We start from the raw sequence: 19,411 nt of genomic DNA, 5'->3' as shown, positions 1-19,411 counted from the left end.
CCAATGGCAAGAGACGTAATATCTTGGAAGGGCACGGGAGATCAATCGGTTGCGACCGCACTCCTGACTGGCTGGGAAGGGGGGGATTCCATCGGCCGGCCCAAATTAGGTCACCCCTGTGCGTTCCTAAAAGCAACACTTTTCCAGCCGGCCTTGTGCAATTGGGGGGTGGGGGTTGGATCAGGGGCAGGAGTGCGATCCCCCGTTGAATCTTTTTTAAGTGCATGTGGAGAGGGAGAGAGAAGGAGAGGGGGCACGTTTGCTGGTGCTGCTGGGCTGGGAACTCCGCTTAAGCACGTGGCAGGCTTTTGCAGAGAGAGGAGCCCGCAAAGAGTCGACTTGACCCTCCACCGCCTGCTAGAAAGTTGAAGTTTCTGCTTCTTCAGTTCTTTGCAGTGCCCCGACGTTGCCGCGCTCCCCCCCCCACCTCCTGCACGCCAGATCGCCCTTTGCCCGGTGCACACAATGGGCTCTGAAGCCCCTCTCCGCTACCTCGCGGCGGGGCTGCTGCTGACGCTTTGCACCCGGGGGTCCCTGGGCGTCCCCACTTTCAGGAAGGAGAGGGGAGTTCACCCGGAGCCCGAGCTCAGCGATCGGCAGCACGAAGACAACCAGAGCTTCCAGTACGACCACGAGGCCTTCCTGGGCAAAGAAGAAGCCAAAACTTTTGACCAGCTCACCCCAGAGGAGAGCAAAGAAAGGCTGGGGTAAGACCGACCTCCTCCTAGTCCCCCCCCCCATAAGTTACTTGACCCGGTGAAAGTTCCTTCGCTTTATTCCTCTCCCACCCATCTTCATCTTCCCAAAGTGGAAAAATAAAATTAAAAAGGCGCGCCTCTCGAGTTTAAAACCAAAAGCAAAACCACGCTCTACGGGAAAAAAAAAGTTTTCACTATGTCAGGTTGTCACTTTTAGCCCCAGGGAGTGTATTGTGAGTTCGACAGAGAGTGCTAGGTTGGGCAGAGACGGGAGAGCTCCCAGGATTTGCTGATAACGTGGCAGAGGGGAGCCCGCCCCCCTGAAGCTGCTTGGAATGGAGGGAGCGCGGAAGAGAGGGGGGAGAGAGATGGTTTCATTCTGGGAAAGTGCACTTGTGCGGGAAAAGAAAGGCGCTTTCGGATTCTGATCGTTCCCCGCTTTGTGCAGTCGATTAAAAGCCGGTGGCGGCTCTTTTGAGTGAGAGATCACTTGGCCATAGCCGCTATGGGGAAAATGGTGACCAGGAACGATGGCACTTGTTGCAGAAAAACAAGCAAGCAAACCAAAGGGTCCTTTGTCATCTTAAGAGACCAATAATGTTATTGCATCTTAATAGACTAAGAATGTTATTAGACTTTCGTGGACCAGAACCCACCTCATCCTCTGCATGGAGTGTAAAGTTACAGACAGTGTGTGTGTGGGGGGGGGGTTATTACTATAAAGAATCAGATACAAACAAGGTCTGGTGACAAGGGTAAAAGAAATCCTAATCCAAGCAGGTGTGCCCTATTCCCAACTCAGTTGTAATGTACTGATAATGAATGGGCAAAATTTCATTAAAAAACCCCCAAAACTATCTTTTAGAAATCAGTAGGGAAGCTTTTCGGTCCTTCTTGAAGTTTAGTAACTGGCTTGAAAGTTGTCATACTAATGCCAAAAAGTTTTAAAGGAAGACTGATGAGTTGGAGTTTATAGATGAGTTGGGCACCATTGGACTTGGGTGAACAGAATCTAAGAGTGCTTAGATCTCTACAGAAAACATTTGCCTGTTTTTAAGGTTCATTTAATTGCTCTACTTTGCCAATCCAGGATTAGTTTGGGTGTGTGTCACACCCATATCAATTAGAACAATCCCCTCTGCAATATATAATACAATATAATATTATATAATGCAATATAATATTGTATTGTTATACACCTGCTTTTTCCTCCAAGGAGCTCAAGCCTGCATCATTTTTATCTGCAAAACAATCCTTTGAGATAAGGTTAATCTGGACTGACTGGCCCAAGATCATATAACGTGTTTCGCAGCAGAGTGGAGATTTGAACCTGGGTCTTCCCAGGCCTAGTCCACCACTCTAACCATTACACCACACTAGCTCAGAGCTGGGATGGAAGGTAGAAGAGTGTAGGTTTCCCTCAGTGGTGAGTGAGCGCTCCAAGCTTAGAATACAGTTGGCAGACAGGTACAAAGTGAGGCTCTGCTTCTGTCCACCTCTGAGTTGTTGGGGGGTAGGGTGGGGGCTTCTTCTGTTTCCCCTTCCCAACTTTGGTTTAGGGGTAGAAAGAGGAATAGATTTCCCTCCTGACCTAATGCTGCATTTGGGGAAATAAAGGGAATGATATCTGCAGTAAAGTGGTAAAAATTGGTGTGAAAAGCATAGGCACAATAAAACACTATTCATTCTTCACTGCTAAATCCCTTAAAACAGGGGCAGGAAAGCCATTAGGGTGTTCCCAGTACAAACATCCAGGGCAAAATCTGGTCAACTGATGCCATTGTGATTGAGAGGTTGGTGGTGCTACCCACCTGTCAGGCTGGGGTTGCAGAGCCAGTTCCCTACCAATGCCTTTCTTAAAAGGGGAAAAAAAGTTCTTAATTTGTTCGGCACCAGTTTGCAAACTCGGAACACAGAGTAGGCCAATGGAAGGAAGAGTTTATTATGCTGTATAATTTCTCCTGCATTATTCGTGCCATCTTGTATTTAGGCAATTTTATTGGCCCCATATGGTAAACATTATAGTGCATAGATTGGTCATTAGAGCTTCAACTTGCAGTCCCTCTGAAAAAGTTTGTGGGAAATTGTTGCAAGCACTTATCATCGTATCGGCTTTGGTAGCTTGTTTCTCACAACATGACTATCCATAAGCACTGCAAGTTGGAAATTAAGATTTCTTTAAAACAGTCCAGCAATCTTTCATTCCACTATCATTTATTTGAAACCAGTGTCTCCAGCTTTTTGCTGTTGCTTGCTACATCTGATCTGATATTTGCGGCCTAGTTCAAATGGTGGTCCCATGTTAACTGTACAGTGGTACCTCGGGTTACATACGCTTCAGGTTACAGATGCTTCAGGTTACAGACTCCGCTAACTCAGAAATAGTACCTCAGGTTAAGAATTTTGCTTCAGGATGAGAACAGAAATCGTGTGGCGGTGGCGGGAGGCCCCATTAGCTAAAGTGGTACCTCGGGTTAAGAACAGTTTCAGGTTAAGAACAGACCTCTGGAACGAATTAAGTTCTTGACCCGAGGTACCACTGTACTACCTCAGACTGCAAGTGGGAACTTAAATAACTGAATGCTCTTCCATTAAAAAAAGAAATCCCTGGAAATAAACATCTAGATATCAGGGAGAAAACTAAGCTAGAATGCCCCTCCCTGGCATCTAATTTTGTGCATGGAAGTTAGTTTGTTTTAGAGTTTTTATTAACATAATTTTAATAGGACAGAACAATCCTGCCCTCATCTCCTAGAGGAGACAAGGAGAGTCTAAGGTAACCCCCCCCCCAAAAAAAACTAGCAAACAATCTATAAGTAAGCATCAGAAAGTATCAAAAGTCAAGTTTACAATGTTCATAGCAGCCAGAAAGTTTTGTATGCTGCTGGGAGATGCATTTTATCTTTGCTTGCATAAACAATAAAACAGTGCTAGTCTGCCTCAAAAGAATCTTTATAGTTTGTTTCTCCAGCCAGATGTGGATTATTTGTTAATTTTTCCAAACTCTCCAAACTGTCTTCTACCAATTATTTATTGGTATTTTTATGTTGTGAGTGACTCTGTGATCTTCAGATGAAGGGGAAGATCATAGCAACACATAGGAAGTTGTCTTATTTAGGGTCTAAGTTTAGACCCTTGGTCCATCTAGTTCTAGTTCAATATTATCTATGCTGACTGTCAATGGTTTCCCAGGTCTTCAGATGGATTTTAGCCCTACTTGTAGCCTACCACTGAGCAACGGTAGGCTGGAGAAGATTTAAACACTGCACTGACTGCAGTTTGTAATACAGTAGTGTCATTTTGCTACAGTAAGCAGAGAAGGGGAGCTGGCATGCATATTGCATTTCTAAGCAGAACATTCTTCTCTAATGATAAATGTTTCTGTGGTTTTCTTTCTCCTACTGACAGTGGGAAAATGTCACATTTTCCAGCAAGTGTGGAAACGCAGTTCCACATGCTTGATCAACAATATTCCATTAGAAGAGTTTTTGACAGAGAATGACAAGGACAATCCAACTGTGACTGAGAATAAGTTGTTGGCTACATGAAACTCCTTCTCTTCTCAAACACACTTTCTGAGATAATAGAGAACAAATATTCCAAATGCCCACCTTGAAAGGCCCTGGGAGTGTTCTTGGAAGATAAAAACCTGTGGAGAAACTTCTTCTGACTCCTACTGATCTGTCTTTAAATTCAAAACTTCTAATCTGTGGCTGGCAACCAGTGTTACTCTGAGTGTTACTTAGAATAAACCCACTGAAATTGATGAACATAACTAGGTCCATTTGCCGGAGGCAGTGGAAGACAGGAGTGCCTGGCATGCTCTGGTCCATGGGGTCACGAAGAGTCGGACATGACTAAACAACAACAACTAGGTCCATTAATTTCAATGTGTCTACTCCTAAGTGGGGATGCGGGTGGCACTGCGGGTAAAACCTCAGCGCCTAGGACTTGCCGATCGTCAGGTCGGCGGTTCGAATCCCCGCGGCGGGGTGCACTCCCGTTGCTCGGTCCCAGTGCCTGCCAACCTAGCAGTTTGAAAGCACCCCCGGGTGCAAGTAGATAAATAGGGACCGCTTACTAGCGGGAAGGTAAACGGCGTTTCCGTGTGCTGCGCTGGCTCGCCAGATGCAGCTTGTCACGCTGGCCACGTGACCCGGAAGTGTCTGCGGACAGCGCTGGCTCCCGGCCTTTAGAGTGAGATGAGCGCACAACCCTAGAGTCTGGCAAGAGTGGCCCGTACGGGCAGGGGTACCTTTACCTTTACTCCTAAGTACTCAACTTAGTTGAGTACCACACTATGTCATTTACTCAGAAATGGGTCATCATAGGTACCATTTAGAAGCCCTGTCTCTCGCAAACATAGTTGTTCAAGAGAACCCTGCAGAAATCTTTCAGTTTCTTATCATACATTTTACTTTTTCCATTACTGCAGGAAAATTGTTAATCGAATTGATGATAACAAAGATGGCTTCGTCACCACAGAGGAACTGAAAAACTGGATTAAGCGAGTGCAGAAACGCTACATCTTCGAAAACGTGGCAAAAGTCTGGAAGGATTATGACCTCAACAAAGACAACAAAATTTCTTGGGAAGAATACAAACAAGCCACATATGGCTATTACCTCGGTGAGTAAATTTGAGAGACAAAATTGAACCGGCATACTTGGGAATCCCAGAGTGATAGCCAACATGTTTGCCCACCAGTCCTAGGATGACAGGAAATCACAGTTCAATGGAAGAATCAGAAGCAAATTCATAGTTTGTTCCTGATTCTTCACTTCCAGCTGCAGATGTGAAAGAGGAATCTTGTACTGCTTTCCATGCCTAAAGCAAAGCTTATATATATAGCGCTGAAAGTAAGCCCTGCTTGTGGCAGGATTCACCTGCAGTTAGGGACTCCTGAGTGGAACCAGTTCTGGCAGGACTTCTATTTGGCAGAGCCGGGGGGGTGGTGGTTTCTGATGCGCTTAACCAGGCCTGTGGGGCCAGATGTTCCTCACCTGTAATCTGAGTACTAGCTGTGCATGTCAGGGGCACAAATTCACTTTGCTTAGAAAAAAGAGAGACTACTTTACTTGTTTTGATATTATTTCTGGAGTCATTATGACATAGCATGTGTTCTCGCCCTATGTTTTTATTAGCTTTGAAAGGGTTTAGACAAATTTGTGGAGATTAAGGCTATTGGTGGCTACTAGCCACAATCACGGGACGCGGGTGGCACTGTGGGTTAAATCACAGAGCCTAGGACTTGCCGATCAGAAGGTCAGCAGTTCAAATCCCCACAAAGGGGTGAGCTCCCCGCGGCGGGGTGCACTCCCGTTGCTCGGTCCCTGCTCCTGCCAACCTAGCAGTTTGAAAGCACGTCAAAGTAGATAAATAGGTACCGCTCCGGCGGGAAGGTAAACGGAGTTTCCGTGCGCTGCTCTGGTTTGCCAGAAGCGGCTTAGTCATTCTGGCCATATGACCCGGAAGCTGTACGCTGGCTCCCTCGGCCAATAAAGCGAGATGAGCGCCGCAACCCCAGAGTCGGTCACAACTGGACCTAATGGTCAGGGATCCCTTTACCTTAGCCACGATCACTATATAGTACCTCCAGATTCAAAGGGAGGATGGCTCTGGATACTAGTTGCTAGGAAGCGACAGCAGGAGCCGTGTATTTTACTGAAGACCTGCTTTGGGGCTTCACAGAGGCATCTTCTTGGAAGCACAGTGCTGCATGAGATAGACCTTTGGTCTAATTTCTTACTTCTAGAAGGGTTCAGGTCAGATTCAAGTTACATATCATCTGTAGGCATCACTCAGGCCTTTGTTACATACTCACCAGTCCTGTTTGTCTCCATCTTGTCTTATTATTCTGGTTTTCTAGAAAACCCAGCCGAGTTTGAAGATGCAACAGAGCAGCACAATTTCAAAAAAATGATGCCCAGGGATGAAAGAAGATTCAAAAGAGCTGACCTGGATGGTGATTCTGAAGTCACTCGCGAGGAGTTCACAGCTTTCCTTCACCCAGAGGAATTTGAGCATATGAAAGACATTGTTGTTCTAGTAAGCAGCAGAAAAGCCAATCTCCTTTCTTTTGGTTTCCGTTTATTAAAGAGGTTTGAAAGCTGGCTTCCTCATCTTTCAGGGCAAGGTTTCCCAGACAATAGTCGCCAGCTATTTCAACAGGAAGGAAAGCTGTTTAAATAATCCTGCTTTGGTTATTTAAACGTGACCTGCTTGGTGACCTCCCTAATATGTTGATCAATATCACATGAATAGCTAGAAAGCTTGGAAGCAAAGTGATAGGTTAGGCCTGAACCAGTTTTGCCCAGAATGTTGTCATCTTTAAGTGTGCTGCTGAGTACTTCCATCAGACAAGCAACCTGATTTTATCATACTACATTGGCTGACACTACAGTGTGGGGAAGGTTTTTCAAACTGATTTTGTAGCTAATGCAGCATCCTGTGTAAGTCAGTGCAACCAGACCTGCACATTTCTGTTGCACCTGCCTTTGGTAAACCCTTTCAGCCTCCTGGATTTTACAGGCACACAACTGCTTCAGCAAGACAACGCAGGTCCATTGTAGTGGCCTATGAGATGAGTTTTACAGAGCCACCTGTGCCCCATCACCACCTCGCTCTTCCTCAGATGTCCCTTATTCAGGGACTTGCTAGGAACACAAAAAGCTGCCTTGTATGGTTCAGTAGTTTCTGGACCAGGTATGGGGAACCTGTGGCCCTCCAGATGTTCTTGGACTCCCCCATAATATGGCTAATGGGCAGGGATAATAGGAGCAACTTCTGGAGGACCAGAGGTTCCCCATCCCTGGTCTGCACTGACTGGAAGCAGCTCTCAAGGGTATCAAGACAAGAGTCTTTCCCAGCCCTGCATGGATATTCCATGGAGTTAACCCAACACCTAATGCATGTAAAGCATGTTCTCGGTTACTAAGCTACAGCCCTTTCTTAGTTGCTGGGACTGGGTACATCATTCCTGATTTAGATGACAGAATAGAATTATTTTATTCTAGACCTGTGTTTTTTAATTTTATGTTGTGAACCACCCTGAGATCTATGGGCATAGGGTGGTAAACAAAATAAATAAACAAACAATAGATTAAAAAATTATTTTATTATTAAGCTTAGAATAAGCTTTTCTTTAATTTCATAAGATATTAATTCATTTATAGCAGTCCCTATCGCTTATCAAGGTTTATTGTGAAGCTATCTCTCTCTCTCTGTATATATATGCAGGACATGTTCTATTTTAGTAGTTTGGCGGATTTTTAAATGAATACACTTTTATGAGTTTGGGGGTTTACTTTTGGGGGATTTTTTTAAGCTTAGGGATAATATTTTCTCTTTGTCAATATTATATCATTATTGATATTTCCGTGTGTGTGTGTGTGTGTGTGTGTGTGTGTGTGTGTTAAAGACTTTACCCTTGATGTAAAGTGACAGCTCAGAATGAAATGGTTTTATAATCGGTTTGGGCAACAAATACACACCTCTGCAATGACAGCTTTTTTCCCTTATTGTGACAGGAAACCCTGGAGGACATAGACAAAAATGAGGATGGATTTGTGGATCAAGATGAATACATTGGTAAGCTGCAGCAAGGGGATTTCCAATATTTATTATTTTATTTTAAAAGTTTTATTATGCCTAGTTTGGACAGTTTTCTCCCCAAGTCAAGGGGAGAAAGAGGCATGCGACATTTGTCATGTCTAGTTTGGACCTCAGATTACCAAAGTACATGGCACCCTCTGTGGTTCTCTCAGTGGAAGTGGGCGCCTTTGGAGTGCTGGTTGTGTCAACCCCATATATTACAAAAAGGGATGTTCTGGATGCATAACAATGAAGCAGGCCCCTGTTGATTCCCCTCATGTTCTTGCATTTTCAAAGCACCATTGGCATTTGCCGCAGAGTGCTTAATGTTGTTCAGTACTAAGGAGTTAATATGAGAGAAGTAATTCTTGGGGCACCAAGGCTTCCCTCCCACCCCCCAAGTCTCTCTAAAAGCCATCCAGTTTCATGTAGATGATTTTTGTTTCCCCAAGTTTCCTTCTGCCTTTTATTCCCTTTCCCACTATTGCTCGTTTGATTCTGATGTTATTCACACAGACACTTGCTGGCAGAGACAAGATGCAATGTTGCTCTGGGTCCTTTTTCTTCCCATACTTCTGAACCTAGCATAAAAGATTGTGATTGCATCGTAAGAGGGGATCTTGAAAGAGTTGTGACTTCTCCAGCCTTAGAAGAAACCTACTGAGTGAAAGGCATTAGGGCCAAAGTTCTCCTTTACATTTTATTTAAAAAAATATACGTTTCTCCATCAGGATGAATAACAAAAGGTGATAACGCAACATGGAACCTTATCAAAATGCCACATAGATAGCATAACAAATACAACTCTAATAGTAAAAACCAAAATAGAGATGCAGTTTTTTGTCTTTGTAGAAAAAGAGGGTGGGGGGCTTTTGCTGAGGGTGCTTGTAACGATTTGAACCACTGAAGGCAAGAACCTGGGTCAGTTGCTCGTGAGCATGAGAAACGAGGAGTGAGTGGACAATCCCTGGTGTGAGACAGAATGCAAAATGTTGCTGAGCCCATTTCATTGTTTTAGTAATCTATATGTCCTTATTTGCTTTGCCCAGGTATTTGACTAAACTGGAAATTCCAATTGTAGTTTAGCTTGTTTTATGATGGAGCCTTTAGTCTGCTTAGTCTATTCATTGGACTGGTTTTGATGAATTCTCTTAATTTTTGTACATTGGGAGGAACATTATGATCATTTGTCTGCACAAACACTTCTGCTTGCTAAACGGAGCAATCTTTCTCGGGGTTCCAACCTCCCCCAGAGCCCATAGGGTGTGGCCCACACAGGAAGAGAGGAGGGATGGAAAGCCTGTTGCAACAGCAGGACTTGTTGTGCTAGCTCACACTAGTGCAATTGCTTAGTTGAAACTGGCCCATTTCTATAATTTTTTTCCTGTATATTTTTATTATTTTATTGTTCCCTGTTCTGGGATTGAAATATTCAGTGAAGAGCAGGTTATAAAATCTTAGATAGATAGATAGATAGATAGATAGATAGATAGATAGATAGACAGACAGACAGACAGACAGACAGCACATGGAAGAGGTAAAGAGAGTAAGTAGCAGGTAGGATCTTATTTTTTTCCACTTGAGAAGTATAGTCAGACTTCCATAAAAGTTATGGATAGCATATGGCTAGTTTCCAATACCTGTGTGGATGACAACAGTAATTCAGTGGACGAACAGGAATACAGTGGTACCTCAGGTTACAGACGCTTCAGGTTATAGATGCTTCAGGTTACAGACTCTGCTAACCCAGAAATAGTACCTCGGGTTAAGAACTTTGCTTCAGGATGAGAACAGAAGTCGCGCGGTCGCGGCAGCAGGAGGCCCTATTAGCTAAAGTGGTGTCTCAGGTTAAGAACAGTTTCAGGTTAAGAACAGACCTCCGAAACGAATTAAGTTCTTAACCTGAGGTACCACTATATGCCTTTTTCTACACTGTGTGTGATGTGCACTCTCCACAAATGGAAGCCCTCACTAATGGTTGACCACTTCACATGATTTCTCCTTCCTCATGAGAAATTATGAGATTCCACCTTCCTTGTCCACAGAACCACTGTCATTCTTATACATGTGTGGAGGAGAGGAGAGGATACTCCTCCTTTGTGCAAAGACTCTTGCCACTTTGGCCAGCAGCCGGACTGGGCCTAGATATTGGTTCGTTTGTTTTTTTTTGTATTAACTTTCAACAGCACTAAGGCTGTATAAGCTTGCCAATGGCCAGGGGGATAATCCCCATGTAGATCTCAAAGTCTGACAGATACCATCAGCCTCCACGTCGGTTTTCATTACCACCATCGTATGGCTTAATTGAGCATTACAAATACGTTGACAAAAGTTAAAAGCCCACATCACTTTTTACTAGACTGCCCACCGACAAAAATCCTGATGTAAATCATTTGTGGTATATCAGCAGCATGAAACAAACAAACAAACAAACAAACTCTGTACATGTAGAAGATGTTTGTGCCTGCTTATCTGGAGGCAGTTCTCATTCTTTATAGGTGAGCGGTGATATTCAAGGCCAAGTTAATTGTGCCCAAAGTAGATGGTATGATGGGAATGCAGCTTTTCTTTAGGTGTTTGGCTGGAGCATTGCTCTCCATCTTTTCTGGCAGGTCTTGATAAGTTAATGCAGAAGTGAGCAAACCCAGGCCTGGTACCTAATGTGGCCTTTTAGGCCTCCTTATATGGCCCCTGGAACTTTCTTCAGGCCACACCCCTCACTTAGCCTTGCTTTTCACCCTGAATGTTGTTCCCTGGCTAGAATATGTCCTTGAACTTTGCTAATGCCTCTTGCTTGTCTAGATGGAGGAGAGGGAGGCCTGGTGATCTGGAAAAGCTTCCCCTCCCTTGAGGTAGCAGAACAGTTATTGAATGGTATGGGCACAGTGATAACAGTGAAGGTACTAGACTGATAAGTCATAATTCAATAGATAACTCATAGCAGTGTTCCATCTGTCTTCACCAGGGTAATTTACACAGTCGATAGCTGGAAAATGACACCTCTTTCTAATACACCATATATAATGACTTGTATCTCCAAAGATGCACTCAAAATTACCTACTAAGTTGTACTTGTTGGCCTTGCATCATCTTACATTATTTCCTGCTCTTCATGCGGCCTACTGCTTTGTTGTGGAGAGGAAATTGCAGATCAGGGTAGCAGATCTAGCTTCTAGGAAAGGGAAAGAATGTATATATGTTGTGTGAGATATTTAAGCTTGTGGGGGTTGCCTCCTTATGGTGGTGATTGGCATTATTACCCTGACAGCAGCTGGCACAGCAAGCAAAATGCTGAATGAAGATAAAGAGGAGATGGGCCGCCCACCAATCAAACACAAAATAGGCATAGAGAGCAGGTCATCGTTGTGAAAGTATTTAGAGTGAAGCCTCCCCTCCCCAGGATTTATAACCAGGAGAGGTTAAGAATGGAAGAAAGTGTAACAAATAACAATAAATAATAAGCATGACACTGTTTCCTCTCAGCTGATATGTTTGCGCATGAAGATGGTGGTCCAGAACCTGACTGGGTAATAACTGAACGGGAGCAGTTTGCAGATTTTCGGGATCTCAACAAGGATGGGAAGATGGATAAAGAGGAGATACGACACTGGATTCTCCCACAAGACTATGACCATGCACAGGCTGAAGCCAGACACCTAGTATATGAATCAGATGTCGACAAGGTACTTAGTTCTTTCACAGAGTTCATGAATGGTAGATTATTGGTTTACTTGCTGCCTTTTTATATAATGTCAGCCTACCAAGAGTCAAACCTGAAGGACTCTGTAAGGAGATCACAAAAAATTGATATAAATATTGATAATGTTAATGCCACCCACTGATCATTCAGGAAACACAGAAAAAGTAAACTATGATGGAAGTGGGAGAGATCCAAATGTTAGACCCAAATGATAAGAGTTTACATTAAGTGTTCTAATTCCGAGATCAATGTGTGGTCATATTTGCATAGAATTCTGTGTGCTGTATTAACTTTTCATAACAGTGGAAGTGTGCCGATAAATTCCACAAAACTTTCAATGCCTACAAGTCATTATACCTATATGCTGTTAGAATTCCTCCATATATGCCTTTGGATTACCAGTTATTGGTGAGCGGCAGGAGAAAAATGTTGGTGAACTACATGGGCCTTTGATCTGATCCAGCAGGGCTCTTTTTCCATGTTCTAATCCTCCCGTTGTAATGAATGGGGAAACATTTTATGCTGGAGGAGCCCAGATATTCACATCAAACTCCATAATACAGAAGGGAACTGGGCTTGATTGTTTCAGAGACACTCCTCAACCTGCAACTAGAAATATGAAAGATAGTGGTGTAGGCTGGGTCTGGGTGTGTTATTTGATTGATATGTTTATATTCCCTGCCTTCTCCCACAGTCATGCCTATCCAGCATATAAGAGAAATAGATTCTAGCAATGAGGCTTGATAAAGTAAAATCTTTATAAACTTTATAAATTTATAAAGTTAAATCCTACAAATACAAAACTAATATGTTTAAAAAACCCAAGGGCAGCCTAAAATTGACATAAGATAGTCCAGGGTAATAGACCAGCCTCCACTAGAAATTTCAAAAGAGTGCTCTTGTTTAGTGTTCCAGTCAGTCCCCCTCCAGGACACTATTCCATATTCGTTTTTTTGGCCAACAGTCTGTCAGCATTCTGAGGACACATAGTCTTCATTTATATAATTTTGGTGGGGATGGGTGTGTGTGTGTGTGTGTGTGTGTGTGTGTGTGTGACTAGATACTTTTATACTTTGGTAAACCTCAGAGCTCTACTGACATTTGGTTAAACACAAAGAGTGCTTATGTTGCCCACTCTTTGAGTAAATACAGCTTATGAGTATATTGCCTCATGCCATGAGGGTCTTTTCTTAGTGAATCACAGAGCAGAATAAAGTTCTGTTGTTTTTAGACACAGCACTCAAGCCCTTTAACAGAAGCTCAGTTAAGATTATACTGAAGATTTTCATTTCCACCCCCTCCAGGACCACATGTTAACCAAAGAAGAGATTCTGGACAACTGGAATATGTTTGTTGGAAGCCAAGCAACAAATTATGGAGAAGACCTCACAAAAAACCATGATGAGCTATGATGTTTTTTGAGAAGCAAATACACTAGAGACTTGGGTCATGTTTTCCTGTATATAACCAAAGTAATAGCGGCTATTTTAGCAGATTATATTTTTAATAAGGCTGTTTTTAGCATTGTTGAATATACAATAGGTTTACCACTTTTTTAATTGCACATTTTTATTATACATTTCAGTATAATTTTGAGGATGCACTTTTCAGTTATAGCTTTTGATACACTTTCACCTCAGCCATAAATACTCAGACTTGGAATTCTCGCTGACATTGGTGAGACTTAGCTTGTAAAATGTAGTATGGAAGATGAGTAGCCTCATAGGATACCCTTGTATGTTGTTGATTCACACTGCAAGTGTGTGTGTGGCAGGTTGCTAATGGTTCAGTGCTCCCTCATAACACATTAAAAAATGTCAGGCTGCAATTCTGTACACGTCTAGCTGGGAGTAACTCCTGTTAAACTCAGTGGGACTTCTGAGTAGACGTATGCAGGATTGCACAATAGGTAGGATAGTCTTCCTGACATGCTGGCTTCCTTTGATAGAGGAGACTTTTTCATAAGGACAGAAGAAGAACTGTACTGAATCAGGCCATCTGTTCCAGCATCCTGTTCTTGCAGAGGCTAACCAGATGCCTATGGGAAGCCTTGAAGCAGGACCTAAATGCAACAGCACTTTCCTCCCTTGGGATTTCCATGTGTACAGAGTTTGGGCTTCCCATCCACTTCCATGGCAGTGGTGGCTTTCACGTTCCCTTGCAGATGGAGAAGCCCTGGGTGGAGGGAACTATATGAATGGTTGGAAGCTCCTGCCTTGGCTTAAAGACATCGTCCTAAATTAGAACCAATAAACCTCATTGGCATTTGAAAGACAGCATTGCCACACGGTGTGATGTTTCTGTTCAAACGGCAGAGCTGCTGCTTTCTACACTTTCCCTGTGTTTGGTAGAGTGATCCGCTTCATATTTATGAAGTGGGTTTTGCCGAATATTATGGGTGGATAGCAGTCATTTCACAGTGGAAATGAAGACACACTGCATTTCCAAACTGGGCCTTTTGTGAGCATTCATGAGCCTTTGGACTTTGTATTGAATTTCCAGAGAGGCTATACAGCACAAGAGTCTGAGTTTGTTGTATGTGTGTATATACATATGCATTGCCACTTGAAGGAGGTTTTATGCTATCAGCTAATAAAAGCTTTTAATTTAGGGGCTTAGAGAGGAACTGTATTTCAGAATGCATATGAGCTGTTGCATATGATACAATTGCATTTTTGCCTGTATTGACTTGAAGATACGAACGATAAAAAATATTACATCTTTTGGATAATAAAGGTCTTAAAGTGGGAATGAAGAAGGGTTTCATACAAAATCTTAAAATGCTAGTTTGCTCATGTCCTGATGAAATTTTCCTTCCCGTGATATCAAGTGGGGAGGGAAACATACAGCATAAGAATGTTAACATGCAATGTAATTTATATATCAAGGGACAGGGTTTATCCCTTGCTCACCCCTGAGAGCTGTTTACTACTGCTGTGTAAGAGTAATACTTTTTCCCATTTCTCCCCCCCCCCCCATCTGCAGACTAGACTAAGAGTGCCTCTTTCAAAAATGGCACAAAGCTGCATTTTGTGAAATGCATTGTTAGTGACATGAAGGTGAGAAGTGGAATCGCTGCAAACACCACTGCTCCCCCCCCCAGCTGCAAGAAACTCACATTTTTTTCCTGGGCAATGGGTACAATAAGGGGATACACTCTGTGGAAGTGAGAAAGCTGAAGATTACTAGCTAGGCAAACCAATGAATGGTTACCAAACCCAACCACAATTTGTGGAATCTTGCTGGGGATCCTTAATTTGGCTGTAGCTCCCTGATGTAGGTCCCATATATGTTTGGAGATGCTCAAAGCAGCTGTATGGAGTAGAAAGAGGGTTTTTAGAGTGGGCTCACTGACAGATTCTTGTTTGAGCCTTAAGTAAGGTGATGCTTACTTAATTTTAGCAATAAAATAGCCTCATGGATTTATTTACTAGAAGAAGAATTTGGATTTGATATCCCGCTTTATCACTACCCTAAGGAGTCTCAAAGCGGCTAACAATCTCCTTTCCCTTCCTCCCCCACAACAAACACTCTGTGAGGTGAGTGGGGCTGAAAGACTTCAGAGAAGTGTGACTGGCCCAAGGTCACCCAGCAGCTGCATGTGGAGGAGTGGAGAAGCAACCCCGGTTCACCAGATTACAAGTCCACCACTCTTAACCACTACACCACACTGGCTCTAGACCATTCTCTGCACAATAGGTGTTAGGCCTGCTGGAGTTTTCCATTGCCCTGGCCTACTAGATCCCCATGTGTTCAGCCCCCCCCCCCCAATGTGCATGCCCCTGAAGATTGGTGTAAGGAACTGCCACCAGAAGATCCGAAAAAGGCAGTGGGGGAAAAATCCAATTAATTTTGGATTTTAATCACTTCAGTAACACATTGGAGCCTTGGTTATAGTTTAAGGTGATTTTTTTTTTAAGGGGTAAATCACATTTCCTAATTGGACTAACCCTGAAATATTTTGGTAATCCATATTTAGGCACAATCTGTTTCAACTGGAAACTAGCACTGGTGACCCACAAAGCAATAAACAGGCAGGCAGCTGTTACTACTGCATGCTTTCTGCAACTTCAGTAACAGTGAATATGTGCAGTGTACTAAATTCTCCTTTCAAGCTCAATGCACCGAGCAAGAGTAACTCTAAAAGAGACTAGGGCTCCTGGGTTTAAATTTAACACTATTTAAGGAAAGCAAACCTTTGCTAGGGGACATAGCTGTTAACATTGTGATTTTTCAAGCATTAGGGTTCTAATGGGGTTTGACTGTTCCAGAGATAACATATTTTTTTCTAGGTAACATATATCAAGTCCGATTACGAGCAAAAGCTACAAAATTTTACTGTAATGTGAAATACTGTAATGTCAGATAGCATTATTTATCTGCTTAATATGACAAAAAGCATTAATTGCTGGGAGCCATGATTCAGTCCAGCAATATGGAAATCCATTTTGTGCCTATCTCATCAGTTGTTCCAGAGTTTTCCTAATGAATTGTGATGTGAGATTCTGCTGGGAAATGTGTTTGTCTCCCCCCCCCCCTGCCCCCACTTGCAGGTTCAGTGTGCTCACTGTTGTGACATAGATCCTCCATTAACTAAATGTTTTCATTAAGGTAGTGCCATGACACATCACGGGCGCATCTCTTTCCTCTTCGATATCTGGAATAGCCGTAATCATTACTCCACATGCAGTTTTAATTATTAGGATTTACCAAACGGACTAAGTGGCTAATGTTCATTGTTTTAAAAGTCCCTCTTAACTATTCAATCAGATTAAATGTGTCATCCATTTCCAATCGAGGTGGTATGCATATATCCCACAGGAAAGGGAAAATGCAGCACACTCTGATCTAATGACTTTTACATAAAGGTTGCCTTAATGCTTTACATTTTGCAACACAGAAACTGAGCTTAATTCCCACTGAAGTCAGTGGTAAGTTTCTCATAAAATTGAGGAGAGGAGCAGAAACCACACCTTCTTCCTGGTTAATAGTGATCATTGACTATAAGAAAAACTAATTTTACACACACCTACGTTTGACCTCAAGTGCATTCACCCCTGTCCATGGTAGTAGGCTTGTGCATGCAGATGCATCTGGATACATATGATCACAATGCTCACGTAGACCCCATTAACTGGACACATATTTTGATGTGGATGCCTGGAGATGGTGGTCTCAACCACTTTGGCCACACCTGCCACTGGCATATGACTCCAAGAGGGTTGGTGAAAAGACAGTAGCAGCCAATGTGGTGGGACAGAATTCCCCTTCACTCACACCAGTATTGCTGCAGCTTACCTGGTGATGTAGCAGCCAACTCCTAGAGGCCAAAGGGGCTTCATCCCTCCAATAACATATTTGAGGAGGCTGCCCCCCTCCCCATTTGCCATTCAAATGGTGTATGTGCACCACACCATGTGATTGATTATGTGGGGTGGGGCTTACCTGTCCCTCAATACTTTATTCAAATTGCACCCCCTGCCTGGTGTGGGGGGTGGTGTTGCACTTGTAGTAATAATAATAATAATTTATTATTTATACCCCGCCCATCTGGCTGGGTTTCCCCAGCCACTCTGGGCGGCTTCCAACTGAATATTAAAAACAGTACAGCATCAGACATTAAAAACTTCCCTAAAGAGGGCTGCCTTCAGTTGTCTTTTAAAAGTAAAATAGTTGTTTATTGCTTTGACATCTGCCAGGAGGGCGTTCCACAGGGCAGGCGCCACTACCGAGAAGGCCCTCTGCCTGGTTCCCTGTAAGGAGCTCCTTGTAGGAGCCTTCCACCAGGGTACTGCCCACTTCTCACCTCACCACCACTCTGCCCAGCCTATAGCATCCAGGTTAGATGTAGCAACACCAATCAGGAGGCTGGCACAGCTTATGCCCCACCACATGGGGGAATACTGCTAAGAAGAATTTAAAAGGTTCCCTGCATTATACAACCAGCGAGGTGATATTCTTTGTCGTATCATTAGTTTTCTTAAAAATGATTTCTGCTATCCAGAGCTTTCGATCAGCCCTATCCACCCCCTTTGCAAAGAATGTCAACGATGGGATAGAGGTGCCTCTCATCCATGCGGACAATGGTCATAATTATGCACCCGTGTTAGAGGTTACCTTTAACGCCCTTTGCGATCTGGCTGTATGAGTGGAACGGATTGTTACAGCCCAGAGAGTCACCAAATCTTGCACAGGAAGGATGAATGGTTTGATTCCAAATAGCATGAAGTGACTTTGTAGACAAACTGCAGAAGCTTGCCCTCCTAAGGGTCAAACTAGGTGTTATGTTAACACAGTGTTTTAAATTGTATATTTAGGATTCATCACATCTCTCTTGCAGGAAAAAAACAAGTTATGTGGGCCTCTAATCTGGATCAGAAGTGCAATGTTGGAAGTGAGGTTCCTTTCCACTCTATTTTCCTGTTCAAAACTATCCCTGAAGCTGCTAGATTCCCCCAAAGCAGTATGGTTAAGAAAAGTATATTGTATTGCTTTTCCTTGTAGATAAATGGAATCTGTTGGTCTTTAGCCACTGAAATGGAAGTGGAGAGGAGGGGAAATTAGCATCCCATCAGAAAGATTAGATTGTAGGACAGGTAAACGTAACTAAATTAGAATTACCAGATTCTTTCTGGCTACAGAAGTCAAGTGGATACAGAATCTAGTGCAACAACTGAGGATGACCCTCAGACGCTAATTCTGAATGGCTGCATGCAGATTAAATGGATATTTTTAAAAACAGTATTTTTACATTTTGCAAGATAAGTCACATATCAATGTGGCCGAATAAACACAAATGCATCGGACATGTTAGGCAAGCATATGCAAACAGTATTTGACATTGTGCTATTTTGGGTGTTTGTTTCCCGGGAAAGAATTTGCAATATACTTCTCGGTTGCATTGTATTTTACATGCTCCCTTTTGCAAGATATATTAGCTACTCAAATCAGAATGCTACATTAACCACACATTTAAACCAAAATATTCATAATAGACCTTAAAAAAAAAAAAGAGCAGAGAGGCCAAATCACAACAGTGCAACAGATTAACCCATATTTTGCTATTCACTCTGGTTTTACACTGGCACAGCTAAAAAGTTCATAAATTGGGGGGGGGGGGAATGCAGGCCTAGTAGGAAGCTGCCTGTAGGTGTGCTTGCTGTGGATAAACCAAGTCAACTACCATGTGCATATGTCATTCTGCAAGGAAGCTGTTAGGGAGAGCCAAAATTAGAATGGCCTTTTACAATAAGAGAAGGAAATGAAGGTAAGGAAAACAGCAATTCTTAATAGAACACAGTTGCTTTCTTAAAGAGATTGGGGGAGTTACAATCTGATCCCTTAAGCCTTTGCTCCTGGCAATTATGTGCTTGATCAATTGCTATATACAGCATCTAGAGAGCATTTTGACAACCACAGA

At 43.0% G+C, this 19,411-nt stretch overlaps 1 protein-coding gene across 1 annotated transcript; it reads left to right on the top strand.

Moving 5' to 3' along the window:
- The first annotated feature begins 85 nt into the window (after nt 1-85).
- On the top strand, nt 86-14,601 carry RCN1 (reticulocalbin 1). Its single transcript, XM_083445333.1, has 6 exons — nt 86-707; nt 5,134-5,327; nt 6,568-6,746; nt 8,228-8,288; nt 11,775-11,974; nt 13,296-14,601. The coding sequence occupies exons 1-6, from the start codon at nt 466-468 to the stop codon at nt 13,401-13,403; spliced, it is 984 nt and encodes a 327-aa protein (XP_083301459.1). The 5' UTR covers nt 86-465; the 3' UTR covers nt 13,404-14,601.
- The last annotated feature ends 4,810 nt before the right edge of the window (nt 14,602-19,411 follow it).

Source organism: Podarcis tiliguerta, assembly GCF_965153285.1.
Source record: "Podarcis tiliguerta genome assembly, chromosome: 1".
Lineage (NCBI taxonomy): Eukaryota > Metazoa > Chordata > Lepidosauria > Squamata > Lacertidae > Podarcis > Podarcis tiliguerta.
Note: the sequence above shows the minus strand (reverse complement) of the source record. Positions and strands in the feature narration are given on the sequence as shown.